Source organism: Petromyzon marinus, chromosome 25 (genome assembly GCF_048934315.1).
Source record: "Petromyzon marinus isolate PM22_M1 ecotype Great Lakes invasive population chromosome 25, UKy_Petmar_22M1.pri1.0, whole genome shotgun sequence".
In the NCBI taxonomy this organism is placed as follows: Eukaryota; Metazoa; Chordata; class Hyperoartia; order Petromyzontiformes; family Petromyzontidae; genus Petromyzon; species Petromyzon marinus.
This window is the reverse complement of record NC_133691.1, coordinates 2,675,157-2,700,396: the sequence shown is the minus strand read 5'-3', so window position 1 is coordinate 2,700,396 and position 25,240 is coordinate 2,675,157. Positions and strand designations below refer to the sequence as shown.

At 45.9% G+C, this 25,240-nt stretch overlaps 1 protein-coding gene across 7 annotated transcripts in view; it reads left to right on the top strand.

Annotated features, from left to right (window-relative positions):
• SLC66A2 (solute carrier family 66 member 2) overlaps nt 1-21,389 on the top strand; it is a 30,213-nt gene extending 8,824 nt beyond the window's left edge. For all 7 annotated transcript variants that reach the window (XM_076069626.1, XM_032960721.2, XM_032960717.2 and 4 more), the window contains 3 exons: nt 2,636-2,852; nt 14,596-14,799; nt 20,577-21,389. In XM_076069626.1, coding sequence (XP_075925741.1) covers nt 2,636-2,852; nt 14,596-14,799; nt 20,577-20,586 — 431 coding nt within the window. In that variant the 3' untranslated portion in view covers nt 20,587-21,389. The remainder of the gene's footprint in view (nt 1-2,635; nt 2,853-14,595; nt 14,800-20,576) is intronic.
• The last annotated feature ends 3,851 nt before the right edge of the window (nt 21,390-25,240 follow it).

Here is a 25,240-nt window from a genome sequence, read left to right as displayed (position 1 = left end):
GGGGGGTGGGGGGGGGGAGTCAACAGCACATGTCGCTGGGGGAGGAGAGTTCCGGACGTGTGACTGGAGGCTTTGCCAGAAATCAGAATATTTATGCTGGAGAAATCCGACGGGCTGTCAAGCTTTTTTTTCACAGATGTCCAGTAGGGGCACGGGGTCAGAGCGTCACAAACAACAAGCTATACAAAAACACAATCGGAGTGGAAAGTATAGGAAAGATAAACAAATTACTTACAAAAAATATACGAATGAAACTGCACTATTTTTTAAAATATCGTTCCAGGTAAAACCCACGAAGCTATTAGCTTCTTTTTCAGAAGTGACCTGGCCACAAGTGATAGCTCAACGAAAGTGGCTTATCACGTGCAAATTTAAAAGGAAGGCCTTGGTTGGCGGAGCGCAGCGCCCATGGAGGGCAGTAGAGCGCAGTGAGAGAGGATGAGGCAGCAGCCAGGGCTCCGTGAACTCTTCCTGGGCTGCTAACGTTTTACCAAACTGTGGATTGTTAATTTAGCAGCTGACTTATGAGTGAAATGAATTGTCTTACCCTGGAATTTCTGCAAACTTTAGCAGTTTAAGAAGTAGGTCAAGGACTCAACCTTTCCTTCATTATATCTCTGCAGGGATGTTATTCATTTTGAGCGTTTTTACACCTTCATTCAAATTTTTTGCGACTGCATTTTTTTCTTGATAGTAACCAACCCCCCCCCGCCCCACGACTGCCCCCCATCCCCTGTCCCGCTCACCCAACTCCGTTGCGATGATTGATACGGAGGGCGGGGAGGGTCTGTCTCATCGGCCAGAGGATCGCCCACCCGCACGGTCACACAGAAACCAGTACAAACCGTTCTTCACTCCTCCGAACTTGTCTGGAGAGTGGTGCGCCATAGCGACACCGTCCTCAATTCTCATCATCCTCTGGGGGCGCACATTGTTCATCCCCCTCCTTGCCGTTGCTTCCTTGACTCTCTGTGGAACAGAAATGCAGTTGAACCAGACAGTCACTTCTTTCAAGGATGAACTTTCAGAGGACTGTCACGGACGACTGAGTTGGTGTTCATCCTTTGGCTCGTATGGGTTTCTTTTTGGTTAGATCGTGCAGTGTATAATGTCAACTTTGTTTAGTTTAACCCTCCACTACCTGCCGAAGCCAATAAATTTATCATGTCATGGGTAAACAAGTGAATTGATTTGTTATATCAGCAAAACCGGAGTGATGAAAAGAAAACAACATTTTGACCTTTGATTTGACGTTTCACTGGAGATTACAACCAGCGACAACAGGCGTTTAACAAAAGCTCAGCACTTCACCGTGGCATCCCTGTATTTCGCTCCATGTGCTCTGAGCTTTTGCAGGAATTGAACTGTGAGCAGCTCGTGCTCTCCCTAGGGTAAATATCGCATAGCCGGCCGATGTTGTTGTTTCTGGTTCACGATGCTGCTCGGTTCAGTTCCTGAAGATGCTCTCAGCAAGTGAAGCGAAACGTCGGACATTGTGCCCAACAATACGCGGTACAACTTGAATCGACACCGGTCAGCTTTACGGCACTACCGCAGTGGTATTTTCTCCCCTTCGTATCCACCAACCCATCAGCCGTTGCGCAAGAGGTCGTTAACTGAGCAACCACAAAAACACTCAAGGCACTGAATCTTTCACGCGATGCTTCCAGGACACGGAGTTGCTCGTGTTCCTCTATCCGCACGCTGGACTTGGTGACGTGTGGCCACAAAGTGTGATGTGTGCCTTGGGTCGGCCGAATGCGAGCTGCCAAACCTCAACTCATAAAGCCATCTGCATGGCAGCGGCCAAATTAATGATGCAGCACGGAGGGTTATGAACGACGGCGATCCAGAGCCAGAAGTCTACTCTTGCTAACGCGCGGTTCTAAACTAATCCATTTTAGTGACCATCGCAATACCCCCCCCCCACCCAGCCACACTCCGCACATCGAGGAGCGGCGAAAACCACGACACAACCATCACCATAATCTGCATCATTGGTCTTCATCTTTAGCATTGTCATCTCCATAATTGACCGTCATTGTCATATTTGCAGTTTTTAAATGTATTATGTACGCATCTTCATTTTGACACTTGCACGGCCTAGCCATCATCATCATTGTCATGCGCGTTATCCTTGCCATCATCACTCCTGCTGTTTTAAAATATTTTTATATATGCATCATCGTCGTCATTAGCAGCATTAGCGTCCTCATCGTCAAATGTATACTGCCCCTTGCAGAGTTGTCTTTCACAATGTGCGCTGACTCTTATGTTCCAACATACATGATTTGTTGATGTCTTGATTAAGAATTATTTTTCAATTCAATATTTTTCACCGTAGTTGCTTACGTTTGAATTGTTATTCTTATTACTACTACGCTTTTTATTTAGGAAAGCCTCAGCGAGTGTCACGGCTCTCTTTCGGGGAGGGTCCTGCCAAGTTTTTTTGCAGTAGGAGCCGACGATTGCCGAGAATACTTCCCAACCGAGTGAGCTAATGTGCCACCGTGGCAACGGAGGCATTGTCCGGACGTCTCCGCGCGAGCGTTCGAAGGGCGGCCCACGGGCACCGCCCGTCGTCTCACTTCCACCGTGCGTTTCGCCGCCCCCGTGCCGCCCTCCCCGCACGCAGACCTCGACCTGCGCTACTTCTGGCAGTGGAGCCGCTTCCTCGACTACCTCCAGTTCGTGGCGGCGTTCTCGCTGTTGGCAGCGAGCGCCACCTTCGCGCTGCTCGACCTGACAGCGTACGTCGAGGCCCTGGGCTTCCTGGCGACGTTCTCCGAGGCCATGCTCGGCACGCCGCAGCTCTACCGCAACTACCGCAACCGCTCTACCGAGGGCATGAGGTGCGTGGCTTTAGTAGGCATAGGCGGAGCCGCAGCACGACTTGGCAGGACCCTCCTGAGAAAGAGCCCTGGGACTCGGTGAGGCTTTTCCTGGGACGGCGGCACGAGCGGTGACGAAGGCTCTAGACGGCGGCGGTACCTAGGCTGCATGTGGAACGCTACGTTGGAACGTCCCGGGAATGGTTCGACTTCTACGATGGAACACTGGCTAACTCATTTGGGATTATACATAGCAGTGATTGCATCCCCATACTGTGACAAGTTCGGAGGGCCCATCTGAGTAAATAAGCCTCGAATGCTATGGTGGAAGATATAGGTCTGCCCCAGGAGTAAACCATATACCATGTCAGATCAATTTCACATCTTAATAAACATTGAGAGCCCATCGTTCTAATTGCACTTAAATACTTGTACAGTGAAACCTTGGATTGCGAGCGTAATTCGTTCCGGAAACGTGCTCGTAATCCAAAGCACTCGTATATCAAAGCGAAATAATGGAAAATTAGATGATTCGTTCCACAACCCAAAAATACTGTATTCATATAAAAATGATGAATACAAAATACCTTTTTATATTTTTATTATTTAAATTTAATATAAAGTAATCTAATTTATTCATTACATTTAATCGTGGCTGGTGTGAGGGAGACGAGAGAGAGGAGAGGAGGAGGGTTATTGCGTAGGACGACTTTCACTTGAAGTACAGTTACTAAAGAACAGTCACAATACTTGGACACAAAATAAAAAAATGCTTTACGCACACGCACACGTGGTCACAACACTATATTGTAGTAAACAGTATACACGTGGTCACAACACTATAGTATTGTAGTAAATAGTACACACGTGGTCACAACACTATAGTACTGTTATGAACAGTATACACGTGGTCACAACACTATAGTACTGTAGTAAACAGTATACACGTGGTCACAACACTATAGTACTGTAGTAAACAGTACACACGTGGTCACAACACTATAGTACTATAGTAAACAGTATACACGTGGTCACAACACTATACTGTAGTAAACAGTATACACGTCACAACAACTATACTGTAGTAGACAGTATACACGTTGTCACAACACTGTAGTACTATAGTAAACAGTATACGCTCGCACGGATGTTGACTATACGAGTGAGGCATGCCGACTCAGACCAAGCATGGGAGATGATTACCCACAATCCCGCAGTGACAGAGAGAGAAGAACCATTGGCTCAGTTGTGATTACGTGACGCTTGGCAGACAAAGTGTGTACTGTACGTGCTGCTCGTACTGCAAGACATCGCTCATTTATCAAATTAATATTTATTTTAAAAAATTACTCATCTTGCAAAACACTCGCAGACCAAGTTACTCGCAATCCAAGGTTTCACTCTAATTGTTATTAGTCTATTAACTTCATATATTAACACAACTGTGATACAATTATGTTTGTAGTCGCTGTAAAACATCTGTACCGTTGCAGGAGCCCATGAGATAGAACCTAGCAGTTAATTTTTTTCCCTTGCTGAAATAAATAAAAATCTATCCATCGATCTATGTGACGACCCCAGTGGACTGGCAGCACCCACTTATCCGGCCAGGTGGCTAAGAAGATTGCAATTAGCAGATCGCGAAAAAAAATTCTGGTTAGAGTGTTGACTCAGCACATTATCCCTTCACGGTCCGTAAAATGATCACCACTTTGCGGGGAAGTCAAGTGGTTGTCCTGAGGGTGAGCTGGTCCCTGCCGTATGAAGGTGGAATTCCCACCGCCTTGATGATCATTTTAGCAAGAAATCACTCTGGTGGCTCCTCCCGGTGTGATCTCTCCTCGTAGCAGTTTAATTCGGTCAGCTTCGTCGGCATCAAAGCCCGAGCCTTAAGGGCAAACTAAACAAGTGTAGGACATATCTTTCGGTAAAGTCACGTGACTTTACCGAAAGAGCTAAGAATAAGTGTAGGACAGTTTCGGTAAAGACTGTGATGCACAGATCATCTCAATGTTTTATTAAAATCCCCGAGGGAATGAATTCCCTTTTTTTGGGGGCACTGTCTTGATGAGACGGCAAAAGCTTTGTTAGACCCTGCGTATCTAAAAATATAAATATATACTATAAACAATCACCTTACAAGTGGATTATAATGACTTTAATTCTCAAACCAAATGAGGTTTGTGGCAGCCCTGCACCACATCCATCACAACCCTTGCCCCCGAAGTCAGGTGAAATGTAGAATTCTTTTTGATGTCCTCAATAACCATAATGGCTCTGACATGGCTTGTGGCACATCTGGATATGCCCAAATGAGATCTGTGTTATCATCTCTGCAAAGAGGTCAATCTGTTTACCTGCATCTATTTGAAAACAATTGATGTCATTTGCAAAATGGCTCTGGCAATTCTGTGCCGAACAGTGAAAGATTAAACACAAATAACAAGCGCAGGCCAGAGATGCATGCGAGTTGAGTGCATACTCCTGTGTGTTCAATGAAGAAAATAAGGCTTACAGAGCTTGCTGTCGCAAGCAAAGCAGTAATACGCAGTCTGGAGATTAATTTCTATTTTTGCTCAAATTATATTGTTCCTTTTGGACGATTAAATATGTTGTATGTTTAACACAATTACGATTCCCATCGTTCATTCGTTATATGTAAAGACAACCGGATGCAGTTTTTACATTTCTATTGCTGAGTGTAGATCTGAAAATAGGAAAGAAGTTACACAGTAGTGATTAATTCATTTATTAATTGTTTAAAGTGCTGGGTAACTTGACATCTTGGCTATTCCCAGTGTGAAAAATCGCGTCTAAACTTGGCCTTAAAAAAGAAAAAATGCGAACTCTAGGATTTATCGTATTCAATAACTGACCCACATTTTTAGCTTTCTGCCTTTGTCCTTACGTCCAAACGTCCCATCCATGACCAGCGCTTCTGACGAACATTCATCTCGAACGTTCATCTAATTTTCATAGCACACTCTTTATGCACCGTTGTGGAACTCCGTTCAATCCATCCACATACGAATAATAAAAATATAATGTGCGTTGCCCGATCATCTTTTCACACGAATATTATCCAGCAGCATTTGTTTAAGCCAGCAAATGCTCTGCCACCGGATTCAACCATCTACATCTCATCAGCTCAAATCAGGCATGTTAAATAAATGCTGCTGGGTTTCCAGATGTTATTGGCAAGGGTGCTTCATCTAAACAATGGGGCCCTGTTGAAGACAAAATGGTAACACTGTGCAGTATACAAACTTATTATACTGGGTTTCCTTCTCAAATTAGAATTCCGGCAGTACTCACTCTATGTACAGCTCTGAGCCTTTTGCAGGAGCAAATCTATCCATAGGACAACCACTACAAAGTGGCCTTCATTTTTTTATGCTGGGCTGGGTGTATGTATGAATGTTTAACTTTTTTGCACCATACGTAGCCAACCGTGCTAATTGAAGGTGCGGGACGGAAGGACAAACTAAACGCTAAAAGCAGCTCTAAAGACAGTTTTCAATCTAGATTCAAAAGTGCAAAGCTCCGGTGGCTTCCTAACGACCGGGTGAACGCCCAATCAGAGTTTGAAGTGGCAACCTTGTTATTGCGGGCCGCTCGCTCCATCGCCGATCCACCCGGCTGGTTCGTGCACGTGATGCGTCATGGTGGCGCATGCGACGCGTCGCCTTGGCGCGTCGCACGCGACGCGTCGCCATAGCGACGCCGCGTCGTTTGTCATTGCCCCCTTTGCCGTCGGAGTGGCGAGAAGCGCCACGTTGCCCTCAAGAGAGGAGCGCTCTCGTGTTAAAACGATGGCTCCGCTTCGATTTGACCCCCCCCCCCCCCACCACCGGAAGTGTGGATGCGAGAGACTGGACGGACGAAGCGGTGGCCATTTGAGGGGGAGTTAAACCGCTCTATTTTCGCTGCCTGTGCAAATTACGGACCGGCGCTCATTTTGTACTCGCACGTCCCTTCCCCTTAAGTGTTTCCGGTAAAAGCTAAAAATATTGCCTTGTAAAATTTTCCATGGGTGAGCTATGAGGTTTGAATTCATATTCGTGGTGCAATCTCACGTGGATTAGCTTATTAAGATGGAATCTCAATCTCACGATACGTGCGGTGTGTTGTGCGTGGGTGTTTATTTATTTATGTATTGTGTGACCCCTACAGCCGTCGGGGGGTGCTGCCATTCACTGCTATGTACAACACAAATCGGAAGGCGGTTATGGGGATGGGTGGCAGTTATCTGCAATATCAGGGGCCCCAAAGCAAGACCACAGCTTGCATTAGGGGGTCTGGAGTCTATCGGGGATCTGTAAAAAGGCTAAGGAATCCATTTCAATTTAGGTAAAGGTTGAACAGGCACACACGTCGTCACTATCCGCACACGGGCGCTTTCCTAGTGCCTCCCTAGCGCCTATTTAACACTGACCTACAGTGATCTGGCCTGGCAGTTAATTTATTTGTCTTGTGGTCAGGGTTTGCATCCAAAATACAGTTCTCTCGATCATGTCTAGGGCTTTATTTTATGATAATTTTCTAAATCGGTAATTGATTTGCAAAGTCACAGAATCGGTAATCAAATGCAGTTCAGTTTGTGACTGATGAACCTAACTGAACGTTAAAACCGCACGGCGCGCTCAAATGTAATTGGTCAGCGGCCATCATCATAATGGACATTTGTGGAAAATAGCTTTATAGCTAATCAGATTCCTCCAGTATAAATAAATATTCTGATTCTGATAATGCACACTCACCATGACGCACCGCATAGTACGATTCAATGGACACAGCGGGGCTAGAATTATTCTCTTTATTGTGAAGACATTTCGATCGCTGCTGTGCGACCAACTGACAATTGATTTTTCTCATTTTTTTGTGTGCATGCAATTACTGATAATACTAAAAAAAGTAAATTAGCAGCCCTAATAGTGCGATGTCCTCTCCCCCGTTGGCCACACGTGGATTCGGTCATATGAGTCGCGTCCGTGTCGCGAGTCAACGATGAACGCGAATGGAACCGGCTGGGCAGGCGTGATCCTTGGCAGATCTGAGAGGTTTGCTGTGCCTAAGTGCCACGCAATAATGGGCAGCAGTGGACACACGATGCGATAGGCCGTCAGCCTAATGCGCTGCTGTTTGAGGTCGCGGTTGCTGTGTGACGCCGCGAGCTCATCCGCAGGCACCGTTATTCACGCACCTGTCTGTTGCAACTGATCAATAGGGTTATTAAAATATATGATTTTCACATGTGAAATGGTGCCATTTATCCAGGCGAGAGCGTCACCCAGTCTTGAGATTATTTTTTAACAGGGTTCCTGCATTTGGATGTTTGGCCAATTCCATTAGCGAGCATTTCCTTTTGGTGTGGTATGAAACCACAATGCTACGAGAAAGCACGTGCATACGAGGAGACATTTCTTCCCCCGCCCTTGCTTAAAAAAAAAGTATGTTCACGATGCCGCGTTGGCAGTGGTGCACAAGCACAAACAACAAAAATCCCCAACACATTCATCAACAACACCGCCCCCACGAGGAAGAATACACCGCAGGCAACACTTCAGTCGGTGGCCGCCTTCCCAAAGCACACAATGTTCCTGTTATAAAACGATGGGTGTGCAGACGGACGTGTCGTCAGCTCAGGATAGTGTTTTTCCAGACTTGCTAACGTATCGCTTGCTCAGGTGATGGCGAGTCGCAGTGCACATTTTTAAAATATATATACAGCGAATCCTCATTTTACGCGGTAGATGCGTTCCCATAAAATGCCGCGACAGGCGCAAAACGCCTTGGGCGATAAAGTTTGGCGAGATTCGGTGTCCTGCGCGCACACGCAGCAAGATGGCGGGACAAATAACTTGAGGGTACTTCACCACGTTACCGTATCATTCCGCGTACCGTATCACTGTACCATTCAGCCGTGCAGCTCAAGAAACTAGTTGGTCGTCGACCGCTCAGAAACTATGCTACAACGGAGTGCACGTTTCGTGTTGTGCGAAGAGTGCTCCAGAATGGAAGAACCGTGTTACGGCGAAAAACGCGAGGATTTACCGCATATTTAATGCGCCGAGTGCATTCTCCAGCTGCTCTGCCATGCCACGCAGAGAAGCCTTCGCTGTCGAACGCGGTCTGGATGGGCGGCGTGGTGCCTGCTGTGTGCTCGCGCATTCATACGACTGAGCCACTCTGAATGCCGATGGTATCTGGATTCAAATTAGTGACGTCCGTTTCACCTCGATGATGGTATTAGTTGTGTTTAAGGCTTCATGAAAACGCGTAACAGGTGGGCACGTTGCAGGAAAATTAAACAAGCCCCACTGCGAATGTGGCAGTGCAATGCAAACTATGGTTCTTTCAGTACAGTCACGTAGAAGGGAAACAATAAAATAATAAAAATATAAAACAATAAAATTCTCACGACGTTTCGACTGCAACACAAGCAATCATCATCAGGTGTGAAAACCACAGCAAGAAAATTTGAAAAAAGTGGCGTTTTTTTTAATATTAGCACCACGGAGAGCGATTTGGCAGTTATTCAGATGGACGAGTCCATCTATGTTCGGAAAAGAGGAGGGGGAAGACGAAAATAATGGATGCGGTCTGAAAGCCACCGTAAGCGTGAACAATCAATTAAGACCCGAAATGGTTTATCAAATCCTTCCAATGATTGCTAAGCCAGAATCCATCTTCTCGGTTGAAATTTTTTCTGTGTTTGTATATGTGGATAGCCTCATGAACGAATCTCTCATGGTAGCCAGATGGCTTGCAAAGAACCTCTGTCTTAGAGAAGTCAATGTCATGTGAGCCTACTGAATTATAACAGTGATCTGCCACGGCCGAGGTGTTGGTCCTACCGTGTTTTAGGTCTGCTTTGTGTTCACGAATGCGGTCCGAGACATGTCGTTTGGTTTCTCCAATGTAACTACTACCACAGAGGCAACTTAGTTTGTAGACGCGAGGGTACTGTATGTCCGGAATCACATCTTTTACAGATGGAACCAGATCACGGATTTTATGTAATGTGTTGAATTGGACCTGGATCTTGTGTTTATTCAAGATTTTGGAGATATTTTTTGTGATTCCCGCAATGTAGGGTAAAGTGATGGTTTTGAAAGGCTCATCAAGAGGGTCCTTCTTCATGGTTGGAGTGATAGCTTTGCGGATTGTGTAGTCGGAGTAACCATTAGCCTTATGAGCTTGGTGTACGTGCTTGTGTTCACTGGCTATGTGTTCCTGGTCGGATATGCATTGGGCTCTATGGTGCAGAGTCTTAATGAGGGAATTCTTCTGGGATGGATGGTGGTGGGAATCCTGTTTCAGATAAGCATCCGTATGGGTAGCTTTCCTGTAGACAGAGTGGCTCATTAAACCATCAGGTCTCTTTTTTATTAGGACATCCTAAAAAGGTAGCTTGCCATCTTTTTCGACTTCCATGGTAAATCTGATGGCTGAGTGTATGGAATTGATGTGGTCGAGGAATTGGTCTAGAGCAGGCCGGCCATGTGGCCAGATGACAAAAGTGTCATCCACGTACCTCTTCCAAAAGGTTGGGCGCAGAGTGGCAGTCTGGATGGCATCAGTCTCAAATTTCTCCGTGAAAATGTTGGCTACAACCGGAGATAGGGGGAGCCCATTGGGGTGCCCTCATTTTGTTTGTAGAAAGTTCCATTCCAAGTGAAGTATGTATTGGTTAAGCAGCGTCTCACCAGGGGGGGTACCTCAGTGTTTAGTCCTTAATGAACCAAATCTTCAATGATTGCGATGGTGTCAGGTACAGGAACTTTGGTGAATAAGGAAACTACATCAAACCTGGCCACCGAATAAACCTGACTACCTAGTAATCCTGACGACCTAATAAATCTGACCACCGAGTAAGCCTGACCGCCTAAACTAGTGGTGCTACTATCCACCACGATGTGGGAAAAACATTAACTCTTGATTTAAATCGTAACAATACATAGAACTGCTCTGGGGGTTGTGGTGAATGTGGCACCATTGCTGGTTAGGACATCGGTGATCACCAAGGGCTTGCCGGGTGTTGTACAGTGAGGGAAAAAAGTATTTGATCCCCTGCTGATTTTGTACGTTTGCCCACTGACAAAGAAATGATCAGTCTATAATTTTAATGGTAGGTTTATTTGAACAGTGAGAGACAGAAGCCCAACAAAAAAATCCAGAAAAACGCATGTCAAAAATGTTATAAATTGATTTGCATTTTAATGAGGGCAATAAGTATTTGACCCCTCTGTAAAACATAACTTAGTACTTGGTGGCAAAACCCTTGTTGGCAATCACAGAGGTCAGACGTTTCTTGTAGTTGGCCACCAGGTTTGCACACATCTCAGGAGGGATTTTGTCCCACTCCTCTTTGCAGATCTTCTCCAAGTCATTAAGGTTTCGAGGCTGACGTTTGGCAACTCGAACCTTCAGCTCCCTCCACAGATTTTCTTTGGGATTAAGGTCTGGAGACTGGCTAGGCCACTCCAGGACCTTAATGTGCTTCTTCTTGAGCCAGTCCTTTGTTGCCTTAGCCGTGTGTTTTGGGTCATTGTCATGCTGGAATACCCATCCGCGACCCATTTTCAATGCCCTGGTTGAGGGAAGGAGGTTCTCACCCAAGATTTGACGGGACATGGCCCCGTCCATCGTCCCTTTGAGGCGGTGAAGTTGTCCTGTCCCCTTAGCAGAAGAACACCCCCAAAGCATAATGTTTCCACCTCCATGTTTGACGGTGGGGATGGTGTTCTTGGGATCATAGGCAGCATTCCTCCTCCTCCAAACACGGCGAGTTGAGTTGATGCCAAAGAGCTCCATTTTGGTCTCATCTGACCACAACACTTTGACCCAGTTGTCCTCTGAATAATTCAGATGTTCATTGGCAAACTTCAGACGGGCATGTATATGTGCTTTCTTGAGCAGGGGGATCTTGCGGGCACTACAGGATTTCAGTCCTTCACAGTGTAGTGTGTTACCAATTGTTTTCTTGGTGACTATGGTCCTAGCTGCCTTGAGATCATTGACAAAATCCTCCCGTGTAGTTCTGGGCTGATTCCTCACCATTCTCATGACCATTGCAACTCCACGAGGTGAGATCTTGCATGGAGCCCCAGGCCAAGGGAGATTGACAGTTCTTTTGTGTTTCTTCCATTTGCGAATAATCGCACCAACTGTTGTCACCTCACCAAGCTGCTTGGCAATGGTCTTGTAGCCCATTCCAGCCTTGTGTAGGTCTACAATCTTGTCCCTGACATCCTTGGAGAGCTCTTTGGTCATGGCCATGGTGTAGAGTTTGGAATCTGATTGATTAATTGCTTTTGTGGACAGGTGTCTTTTATACAGGTAACAAGCTGAGATTAGGAGCTCTCCCTTTAAGAGTGTGCTCCTAATCTCAGCTCGTTACCTGTATAAAAGACACCTGGGAGCCAGAAATCTTTCTGATTGAGAGGGGGTCAAATACTTATTTTCCTCATTAAAATGCAAATCAATTTATAACATTTTTGACATTAGTTTTTCTGGATTTTCTTGTTATTCTGTCCCTCACTGTTCAAATAAACCCTACCATTAAATTTATAGACTGATCATTTCTTTGTCAGTGGGCAAACGTACAAAATCAGCACTGTAGGTGTGGGGCTGCGAGCTGATGCCACGTGTTCCTTGTGAAATATTTAATGCCATCTAATGCATGGTTTTCTCTGGGTACTCCTGAATCCTCCCACATGAAGCCAAACACTCATTAATGTAATTGGCCAGACATCCCAATGCAGGACTCGCCAGAAAAAAAGTTTCGGGTAAAAAAAAACCGTTACATTATAATATCTATATATTTTCCCAGTGCAGTTTTAAACGAGCATTTGCAGCGCACAATACCAATGCCTGCTTGTTCACGAAAGCAGAAGCGCCCACTGCTTTTGCCAGCAGAACTGCGGTGCTAAGTCTCAAAGTGCTTTTTATCGAGTAATGACTTTGCGTTCATGGAAACGATGCGCGTGCAGTACCGTCCAGTATTTTGTGGTGCGCAGTGGCCATTACCGCTCAATTACAAAAACAGAACTCAGCCTGGCCTCGGGGAAAAACACGCCACGCCCGAGGCTTGTCGTGCTTTTGTCCAGTCATGAAATTGGGTTTATTTATTGAATCCAGGAATCTGCTGGGGTAAATATTTGTTGACTCTAGACCGTGCACCAAATGAAGTTCTCCAGAATGTTGATTCTCATCTCTGTACACTGAAGAGGTTAAATGTGTAGTGACCTTACGGAGAAGGTGTTTACTGCCAGAATCACAACTTTGAATGCGTTAATATTTTAGGTGGGGGGGCTGTTTCGTAATTACACGTCTCAGGGATTGCATTTAGAAATGAATCGCTGTTGCCGTATTTCGTTGCCAGCAGCGCAAACACCGAATGCGGTTGTTGTCTCCCATAGGGCTATGAATAGAAACACCCCAGGTGTTTATTTTAGGCAGGTATACTCACAGCAGCTCCGTGCTGGTTTTTTTCTGTATATTTCACACAGTTGTCGGGTTTAAAATGTTTTTCACGTGAGCGGGTAAAACGCATGACCGGCCGACGCGCATTCACATTGAGGTTGGAGCAATTTTTTTAGGGGTTTTGGTTTCACGAAGTGTCACAAAGTGTTTCATAAGCATTGGGTGCTTGTGCGCGTTTTGGAATTCTGTTGAAAGCAGCCTTAAAAGCCTCTTGCCTTTGGGGGAGGGTCTTTCTTACATCCTGTGAGCCTTGGTGATGCCCTGAACACGCTCGAGCACTTAGATTGATGGGATGATGTACACTGTCGGGCTCGCGGTGCATATTCGTGGCACTTACCAGGCTCCTGTAAACGTAGCGCTTTGGGGCCGCTTTCAGTTAAAAGCTACGACATTTCCTGGAGGCTCAACCAAGAAGACATGGTGGGCAGGCAGCCGTTCCCTCTATCAGCCCTGCCCACTTTTAAATAGCCACGCCCACACCATTACTATCCCCTCCCACACGCGGAGTAGCCTCCTTTCGCTTTCTGATGTCGGCTACGCCTGCTGGTCATCAGTCTGCACCCTCTCTCGATATTGTGAGTCAATATGAGGAGAGGGTGGAAAATATTAAACTGGGACACAATCCTGATTTTTGCAAATGCTTAAGGACACCTGGTTTCCTCCAACACACAAATACATTAATGGAATTGACCAAACATCCTTATTGCAAGACCCCTCTCTCCCTGAAAATGCATTATCAGATTGTGAGGGTTTCCTGAAAACATAAATGACATAATCGATCTACCTCGATCACACAACCCTTTTATTTAGCGCTTTGTAGCCAAGGTTGAATGCGGCAGTGCATTATCTCTGTCTGTTCTCAACGGTGGTGGAGAGGGCACTCTTAACTGCAAATGGATGATCCAGTCATGAATTAACTTGTAGTGTGAAGTTGGTGCTGTTTGGATCCTACCGACTTGCAATGCGGCTAAATTGATCAGAGGGCACCGCTAAACATGGAGACCCAAACAGAGCAAAAAGGACCGACCCTTTGCCAACGTTCAGACCGCCCATTGCCCTGACGGCAGTGGGCTTCAATTAAGCTAACGACGTATCTCCGGAGACGAACGCGTGTTGCCAAGATTACATAACCCATGATTTCGTGTGCATGAATTCCCCAAACTTGTTTCTCGTTGTTTGTATTCTTACCACTACTCCGTCACCACCTGGTTTATTTTTTTTTCCCTTCCCCCTTTCCTCCCAACCCCTTGCCCCTCGTCACCTCGCACGCTGGCAGCGTGGTGATGGTGCTGATGTGGACGAGCGGCGACACGTTCAAGACGGTGTACTTCCTGGCGCGCGAAGCGCCGCCACAGTTCTGGGTGTGCGGCCTGATGCAGGTCTTCGTGGACATGGCGATCTTGGGACAGGTGTTCCACTACGGCCGGCTCCCACGCCACACCTCCGCCCACGCTGCCTCCGCCGGAACCGGGAAGGCCTTGTAAGGAGGACTCTGATTGGTCAACTCGCGTGGCCAATAGTAACGTCATCGTTACTATTGGCCAGTGTCACCAACGCCTAACCGTCAGGACTATCACCACCGCCACTCCAACCACTCCTGCTGCGTCAATAGGACAGCCACTATCACTACCACCACACTTTGTCGCATCAATAAAACTCTCATCACCACCACCACTACAACCATTTTCACTTCTGTCACCACCGCTCCTCCTACCACAGTTTTAGAACCGTCATCGCCACCACCACCACTACCATTGCCACTACTGTCACCACCACTCCAACCACATCAGTTGTATTGCCATCACTGCCACCATCCCTGCCACTGCTACTGTCACCAACATTACCACCATCAACTACATCTCTACCGCGCCCAGCATCCCTGCCACTGCTACTGTCACCAACCCGCCCACCACAACCACTTCTTATAACGCCGTCATTTTCCCCATCGCGATCACTGCCTAGCATCACTATCAGGATCGCTATCACAGCCACCAACACCACTACAGCTGTCACAACCACCACCACCGGCACAACCACTGCTATTGCAAGCTGTGTTTGTCCCTGGGCAGATATTGAACTGTTTACTTCACGATTACAATCCCTTTTGCACTACCCACGTGGCCTGCGAATTGGTGACAGTAGGAATAACGTTTACCCTTGTGGTGGTCAGCTGGATTTTAAGGGTGAGGGGGAATGCGTCAGGTGCTGTGCAAAGTTGAGCTCAGCCCAGAGCTGGGTAACTACTGTGTGGGATGTCGATGGTAAGTTTTCATCAAAATGCGCTCATTGGAGTTCATAACCGCCAAGGGACCAAGATAGGAGAAGCAATCAATGTTTGATAGCTGCTCTTGACTCTCAAACTGCTTTATACGTCATTTTACAACAATTTTTTATGCTTTGTTTTGAACAAAATCCATCTAACCCTCCTCCCAGACTTAACAAGACACAGGAGAACTGACAAATCTGGCATTGGGAGACACGGCCGTGCCAGCTTTCACGTTCTTCGATGCGTCTGTGGCATTTAGCGCTCTCGCGTACGTGGATAAAAGCAACTTTTGTAGCATTCGCGATTGTTTTGTTACGAAGCCTTTGTATGCCGGACCAGTGAATTCACATTTATGGAAATATGGAGAGCAGCTCAGCAGTCTTGTAAGTCACCGTGCCACATTACAAAGCTAAACGAGATATTGGTTACGTTTTATTTATTTGGCACGTACGTATTTATGCAGCCTTTCCACATGCCTGTTTAATGTTCCACGCTCTGCTTCGGCACGACATTTTTACATAGAGCGTCTGTTACGTTGTTTGCATCGTCTGTACAGATATTTATATTCTGCCATTCAGTTGTCGCCTATGACCAAGTCACTCTGCATGCGCGCAATGTCGGAAGCTGAGTGGCACCGAACCCGGGACCATGTTTAGATGGGTGACCGCCACCGTGCATAACTGGTGCTGTAGGCTCCTGTGGGGGCTGCTTTACCAGCAGGAGAGGGGGGAAGCAGAGCAAAAAGCCTTTGTTGTGCTGTACTATGCTCCGGCGTCACTATCCTCTTCGCCTTCGCCATCCTGCGCTGACCAGTGTGGCGAAGTATGGTCAAATAACCCCGCCCCACCAACATGGGGGTGACCCTAATCCGGTAGTGGATTCACCAGAGCGCTCATCGACGTAGTTGTTACACCGCTCGGAGATGAAGCATAGCTTTACGCTCACAGCTTCCTGGCTGTATTCGGTTTAAGTGGTGGAAAAAAAAATCGATGCGAATGCCCCAATAGGTACCATGTAACCCAATCTTTCATCGTTTGTCGTTATCTCAATTCCCCCATTGGCTCTGCCCGAGAGCCAAGGTCTCAGAAAAGACGGGCGCTCCCGTTGGAAATTACAAGTCGCAAACAAGTGCCTGATGTAGCTTAAGAAACAAACTCGCTCAGAAATAATCACCGTCCTTAAAATAGCATTGTTAGAGCAAAATATTACACGGCCTCGGTTTTTTTAGTAGTCGCACTTAGTGGCGTATGTGATGGTTGTTTTTTGGGGGAATGGCAAACAATTGCAATGTTCCGGTGTGTTTGTGTGCACTCATAAAGCTCGTGCATTGTTGCGCACCAAGCCTGCTTGTGGCGGTGGGTCTCTCTAGCTGTGTAACTGATAAATGTCCACCGCCGTTTCAGCCCGCCGTCCGTGCCGATGGTGGTCACGAACGAGAGCCGAGCGTCTCGCGTTGTGTGGCACGCAGCATTAAAGCCAAGCCGACGGCGGCGTCTTAAGTGCCACGTCGCGTTTCTTCCTTCCCCACAGCAGCAGGGTTCATAGTGCAGCAAGCACCCCCCCCCCCCGACCCCCACCTTAGAAGGTGTCCGTGATGCTGTAATTTCATTATTCGAGTATTATATTTCACTCTGCGTGGTCTGTGAGCGGATTATTCGGGTAGTGGACAGACGATAAAAATCCGATACGTTACCTCCATGTGAGCGAGCGCAAGCTAATTTGTGAGCCGCTCCTCACTCGTCGGGGGTTGGGGACTGGGGGGCACCACCACGTGACCGCTCACACGTGGGCAAGTAAACCGATGACTTTAAGAAGCAATGAAACCAGACGACGCATTCTACAACCTGATCTTTGCCAGTGTCGCTCGATTGTGAATTACTCGTTTGGCCGGGATACGGGAATGCCCAGGGCAGAGAAGAGCAGGTGTCCAGTTTGGTGTGCCAGCTCTTTCCCGGTCCAGTCGGCAGGCGTTCTGAAACAGCTGCCACGGCTGGAGGTATTTTGATTGTTCAAGCCCAAGTTTGTGTGTGGCATTGTCAGTAAAATAAGTGTTAATTGATTATAAATGGACATTGGAGTATGCTTACGCACATGAGTTTCGGGATTTTAAAATGTCTGCTGTCGGCCATTCGGATTTTTAAGTACAATTTCGGAAGCATTTCAGATTTGCGGGTCACGTACGTTGTGGAATTCTTTGCAATGTCTGCGTGCTAACAAGTTTCGGAACATCAGCATGGCGCCGCGTCGCGTAACTTTTTGGCGTGAAAAGCAGGGGAAGTGACCTCATCACGAAAAGTTACTTCACTTGTTCTTATTTTACGGATCAGTCCGAAAAATGTCATCCCAAGGCTCACGACTAGTATATTCTTGGTTCTTTCGGTAAAGTCACGTAGAAGGGAAACAATAAAATATTTTTTTTTATAAAATAATAAAATTCTCACGACGTTTCGACTGCAACACAAGCAATCATCATCAGGTGTGAAAACCCGCAAATCTGAAATGCTATGGTTTTCACACCTTGTGATGATTGCTTGTGTTGCAGTCGAAACGTCGTGAGAATTTTATTGTTTTATATTTTTATTATTTTATTGTTTCCCTTCTCCGTGACTTCACCGAAAGAACCAAGAAGATGAATCCCTGCAGTCACGAAAGTTTTAAATAAAAATTTACGACTAGTATCATTCAGATTATTCTCGTAGATCGAGAGCACATCCCGAGTATGTACCGCGTACACGAGGGTCAGCGAAAGTTTTAAGAACAGAATACGAGAAACGAATGGCTACACCGTAGTTTTATAATGTTTTGAAGCAATAAAAAAATGAATGTAAACGGTAATAATGTCGCATAATTCAATACGTTCTTAAAATGTTTTGGCTGACCCGTATGTATGGTGTGCCTGCCCTGCCTGTGCGTGCGCGTGTGTATAATATGTATACGTTAGATTCGAAGCTTTCGTGACTGCAGGAATTACACTCTGGTTCATACGGTAAAGTCACGTAGAAAGAAATGAAATAAAATAATAGAATACCTTTCACGTCACGTTCTTTCTACGTGACTTTACCGAAAGAACCAAAGAGTATGTGTACGTTGTTTTGACGAGGAGGAGGATGATGATGATGGTGGTGATGTTGATTTAAATTCTCCATGAAAATTAATACGCGAGCTGTTTTTTTTATTTGCGAGCACCTTGGTCTCGTTAAAGTTTAATAATCAAGCCCAACGTTCGTGGCACAAAGAGTGCAGAATATTTAATACCAAAGTTGCGTTTCAATGTGAACACTGCCGGTGACTTTATGCAATAAGCTGTCCACGGCGCAAGCGTTTTATTGAGTCAAAGCTCATTGTGCAGTTATTACCGAGACGTATACGAGTAATTTGAATAACATTTCACAGCATTGCTATTAAAATCGTACGGATCGTGCGCATCACACGGTCCAATGCGTTTTTTGGTTTTGCTGTCTTGCCCGGTGCGATGTCCGTCTTTTCGCTCCACGTGCCTGGCAACAAATCTGGCAGCCAATACGAGCACGATCGTAAAAACCCAACGATGTGCAATGATGCATGCTGTGATTGTCTCTCAACGCTGGCAAGTAACGAAACGTTGGCGTTCAACAACTTTGAATAAGGAATCTGGCCAAAATATACGAGTTTCTCAAATATGGGTTTACTTACGCTTTCCAATTAAGATTGAGCGTGTCGATGCGCTGTCTCTCTCCGTCTCTTTGTCCCTAACGAGGTGGGGGTAGGGGGTGGAGATTCTCCAATATGTTCGAAACCTGATTATAGAGTTGTGTTGCGTGTTGCTATAAGGGTCTTGTTACCCTATAGGAAATCAGACAAATTAATTATAAGGAATCTGGCCTGACAGAGCCGCAATTTGCGAGCGCTGTTGTCTCATTGCGTCCCATGGACAAATTGCTATGATGGTAACTCCCTTGCCTGATATACAGGAGGTCGTGGGTTCTATCCTGACCTTGAACTCTGTATATTTGGAGTTTGCGTGTCTCTCCCCATGGTCGCGTGGTTTTTTCTCCGGGTCCTCTGGTTTTTCTCTGCACATTTAGAAATATCCGTTTAGAGTATTTGGCTGCTATTAATTTCCACGTGACGATAAGCCACTTCGTTGAGCTATTATTTGTGGCCAGGTAGCTTTTCAAAAATAGCTACATAGCTCAGTGGCCCTTACCTGGTAAAAGAAAAAATAGTTGACTTTTTATAGCTAACCTGAGTCCCTGGCACAAACGCGACCATGTTATCGCCAATTAAATACTTCCAGTGGCAAATGAAGTCTGTTAAAAGCTTCACAGAATTCGTGTACAAGCGTGAGTTGTATTTAAAATAGGTAACGTTCGGTATAACAACTAGGGGTGCATTGATTGATGTTGATCCTTCAACTGACAATGCACACCTAAATCGTGTGTGCAGTGTGTGTAAGAATCGGTGTTTCAATTCGTATACGTTGTATGTAATAGCTTCACGTGATAAGTCTGGCCACTAGAGGCTGCTGCTACGTTTCCACCGATGTTTACCAATGAATTAACTGGCAACAGCTAATTGGGTAGGGCAGGCAAACAGGAGGTGTCACGTCATCCCTCCTCGAAAAACATCACGCAACTTGCACGGCCAGTTTTGTTCCATTGAAACCTGCGATGTACGTTGTCGCAGTGCGTTTCGGACAGCACACGTGAATGAATGTGTACGCAGCCGTTCTGCTGTAGCCAAAGAAAGGCGCCTTTTGTAATGTTCAGGTCATGCGTGGGATCGCTGGGCCATCCTCCGTTTAAACAAAATAAATGCTTCCGTGGAATGAGCAGAACTGTTAATTTTGTTTAACTGGGTGAGAATGCGAGAGATTTAAGGAGAGTCTCATTTGCAAGAGGGAACCAGTTGCCTTTGTAGTTGCAGGGAAATTGCAAACCTAACGTTGAGTTTGTTAATAACCGAGTCAATGTCGCCCGTGTGTGTGTGTGCGTGTGCGTGGCTCTGAATAGGTGGAGGTAGGACAGTGTTGACGATCTAAAGGTATGTGTGGCTAAAGCACCTGCACTTGAATACTACCCAAGGTGTACGTACGATCAGCAAGATGATTGACTTGGGCGTGATCTCACGTGGACTTGAATACAAAAGGACCGGACGTCGTGATCAGTGATGCCTCTTCGTGTCACCGCCAGGAAAACGATGTCCACCTTAAAGTTGACCTTGGAACTGCGTTGCAGTCGGAGCGCTTACATGCCATATATTTTGAACACGTTTAATTTTGTTTTACCGTGGAAGCTGCTGCTTTTGTACGTCGGTTCACGTTTTAAGGATACAAATCCTTGTGCGTTTGCACCGCCATTCTTGTTTGTGTATGTATATAGCATTACGTATAAATGAATAACTATTTCAAGAACTGATTTATATGTTTACTTTGCTAAGATAATATATCTGTAAATCGGTGTTTGGCATAATATTGGTACTCCATCCGATGGGTTGGTGGGGAATTTGATAATTGTGTGATTATATTAAATAGTGTGCACTGCTTGTGGCTAATGTGTGTCTGCTATGTGGCTGGTGGTTCGGTGATCATTTAACTCTTTCAAGTGCTGTTAGTGCAGCGACTGGGCGGCCTACGTGTGCATTATGGACCCAAAATGTGTTACTTTTCTATTTAATACATCCCTGTCTTATCGTTTGGCCTGTCTTCTGAGAAAGTGTGTATCGTGTTTTATTATTTATACCAGAGATTTGAGCTGTGCGGGAAAACGAGAAACAAAACATGAAATAAAGACAAACAAAATAAACGTTTTATTTACTTGGGAGAATTGTCCTTCTGCTACTGTAAACTATAGTTCACCCGCTGAGATCCCACAATCGAAACTGGTTGTTAAGTGTGATGAGTTAATGGGCTTAGCCGGGTCACCAATTCTTGCGTAAAAAAAAAAATCCAAATTGTTCCACGAACCACAGACTGCTACAGGAAGGGCATCACGATGAGCCAGTATTCACGTTTTATCAGCCAACGAACGAGTACTCGCATGCGGGAGGATGCCGGAGCACCCGGAGACAAACCACACGTGCCAGGGGAAAGCATTCGTATCGCATACCGACGGGAACAGGTGAGGTCCCACATTCAGATGTTGCTGGAGCCATACTCCGGAAGCCAGAGTATGGCTCCATGAGCCCACAGGAAGGGAATTTCACAACGTGATCCACCAACCCCCTCGCTGCCTCCACAGTTGTGGGTCACAGGCGTGCGCCACCGCCACCCAGGTCGATATTCACTCGAATTATTGCGGATTTTTTCTTATTCCAGCTCCTTGAGGATTAAAACACTTTGGTTGGTCTGGCGGACGACGGAAACATTCTGAATTTTTTATATCGCTGCTCGCACGAGATTAATTTGTTCGTGATTTCCAGAGTTGCACCTGGTGGGAAGGGTGATAGTTGATGACGTTGGTTCTCTTTGAGGTGGGCCGGGTGGCTGGTGGGTCGGTGCCTACAGTGAGGGAATAAAGTATTTGATCCCCTGCTGATTTTGTACGTTTGCCCACTGACAAAGAAATGATCAGTCTATAATTGTAATGGTAGGTTTATTTGAACAGTGAGAGACAGAATAACAACAAAATCCAGAAAAACGCATGTCAAAAATGTTATAAATTGATTGGCATTTTGATGAGGGAAATAAGTATTTGACCCCTCTGCAAAACATGACTTAGTACTTGGTGGCAAAACCCTTGTTGGCAATCACAGAGGCCAGACGTTACTTGTAGTTAGCCACCAGGTTTGCACACATCTCAGGAGGGATTTTGTCCCACTCCTCTTTGCAGATCTCCCAGTCATTAAGGTTTCGAGGCTGATGTTTGGCAACTCGAACCTTCAGCTCCCTCCACAGATTTTCTATGGGATTAAGGTCTGGAGACTGGCTAGGCCACTCCAGGACCTTAATGTGCTTCTTCTTGAGCCACTCCTTTGTTGCCTTGGCCGTGTGTTTTGGGTTATTGTCTTGCTGGGATACCCATCCACGACCCATTTTCAATGCCCTGGCTGAGGGAAGGAGGTTCTCACCCAAGATTTGATGGTACATGGCTCCGTCCATCGTCTCTTTGATGCGGTGAAGTCCTGTCACCTTAGAAAAACACCCCCAAAGCATGTTTCCACCTCCATATTTGACGGTGGGGATGTTTTTTTTATTTAAAGCTTTCGTGACTGCAGTAATTCGTGGCGGTTTTGTTTCTTGCCGTTGGTTTTTCACGCCTGATGATGACCGTTTGTGTTATGGTCGAAACGTCGTGAGAATTTTTATTTTATATGTTTTATTGTTTCCCTTCAACGTGACTTTACCGAAAGAGCTAAGAATATGGTGGGGATGATGTTCTTGGGATCATAGACAGCATTCCTCCTCCAAACACGGCGAGTTGAGTTGATGCCAAAGAGCTCAATTTTGGTCTCATCTGACCACAACACTTTGGCCCAGTTGTCCTCTGAATTATTCAGATGTTCATTGGCAAACTTCAGACGGGCATGTATATGTGCTTTCTTGAGCAGGGGAACCTTGCGGGCGCTACAGGATTTCAGTCTTTCACGGTGTAGTGTGTTACCAATTGTTTTCTTGGTGACTATGGTCCCAGCTGCCTTGAGATCATTGACAAGATCCTCCCGTGTAGTTCTGGGCTGATTCCTGACCGTTCTCATGACCATTGCAACTCCACGAGGTGAGATCTTGCATGGAGCCCCAAGCCGAGGGAGATTGACAGTTCTTTTGTGTTTCTTCCATTTGCGAATAATCGCACCAACTGTTGTCACCTCATCAAGCTGCTTGGCAATGGTCTTGTAGCCCATTCCAGCCTTGTGTAGGTCTACAGTCTTGTCCCTGACATCCTTGGAGAGCTCTTTCGTCTTGGCCATGGTGGAGAGTTTGGAATCTGATTGATTGATTGATTGCTTCTGTGGACAGGTGCCTTTTTTACAGGTAACAAGCTTAGATTAGGAGCTCTCCCTTTTAAGAGTGTGCTCCTAATCTCAGCTCGTTACCTGTATAAAAGACACCTGGGAGCCAGAAATCTTTCTGATTGAGACGGGGTCAAATACTTATTTCCCTCATTAAAATGCAAATCAATTTATAACATTTTTGACATTAGTTTTTCTGGATTTTCTGTTTATTCTGTCCCTCACTGTTCAAATAAACCTACCATTAAATTTATAGACTGATCATTTCTTTGTCAGTGGGCAAACGTACAAAATCAGCAGGGGATCAAATACTCCTTTCTCTCACTGTAGGTGTGGGGGTGCGAGCTGATGCCACGTGTTCAATGTGAAATATTTAATGCCATCTAATGCATGGTTTTCTCTGGGTACTCCAGAATCCTCCCACATGAAGTCAAACACTCATTAATGTAATTGGCCAGACATCCCAATGCAGGACTCACCGGAAAAAAAGTTTCGGGTAAAAAAAAACCGTTACATTATAATATCTATATATTTTCCCAGTGCAATTTTAAACGAGCATTTGCAGCGCACAATACCAATGCCTGCTTGTTCACAAAAGCAGAAGCGCCCACTGCTTTTGCCAGCAGAACCGCGGTGCTAAGTCTCAAAGTGTTTTGCGGACGCTGCAGGATTTCAGTCCTTCACGGCGTAGTGTGTTACCAATTGTTTTATTGGTGACTTTGGTCCCAGCTGCCTTGAGATCATTGACAAGATCCTCCCGTGTAGTTCTGGGCTGATTCCTCACCGTTCTCATGATCATTGCAACTCCACGAGGTGAGATGTTGCATGGAGCCCCAGTCCGAGGGAGATTGACAGTTTTTTTGTGTTTCTTACATTTGCTAATAATCGCACCAACTGTTGTCACCTTCTCACCAAGCTGCTTGGCAATGGTCTTGTAGCCCATTCCAGCCTTGTGTAGGTCTACAATCTTGTCCCTGACATCCTTGGAGAGCTCTTTGGTCTTGGCCATGGTGGAGAGTTTGGAATCTGATTGCTTCTGTGGACAGGTGCCTTTTATATAGGTAACAAGCTGAGATTAGGAGCACTCCCTTTAAGAGTGTGCTCCTAATCTCAGCTCGTTACCTGTATAAAAGACACCTGGGAGCCAGAAATGTTTCTGATTGAGAGGGTGTCAAATACTTATTTCCCTCATTAAAACGCAAATCAATTTATAACATTTTTTTACATGCGTTTTTCTGGATTTTTGTTGTTGTTATTCTGTCTCTCACTGTTCAAATAAACCTACCATTAAAATTATAGACTGATCATTTCTTCGTCAGTGGGCAAACGTACGAAATCAGCAGGGGATCAAATACTTTTTTTCCCTCACTGTACCTAGCCGCCTCCACCGACGTCTCTCGTCGGACTCTGGCGTTTCCGCTCGCCGCGATTAAACCGATTCTCTTCGTGTGTGGCGGCGTTAATGATCTTAGCCTGGTCATCAATTACTCGCGTGGAAAAAAAAACCCCAGCGTTAAACTTTGTATTCACTGGCATTGCCCGCTTCCTATTTTTAGTGTGACACGCGACGAACAGCCTTTGCGGGCCGTGTGAACAGTGGTGACCCTGATGTGCGGATAACGACGTTCGTTTGAAGTGAAGTCAGAAGTAGTTCTGCGTTATCATCTTCTGGGGGGCGGTGGCCGTTCTGTAACACGGGGTGATGCACCACCAGCTGCGAGAGGTC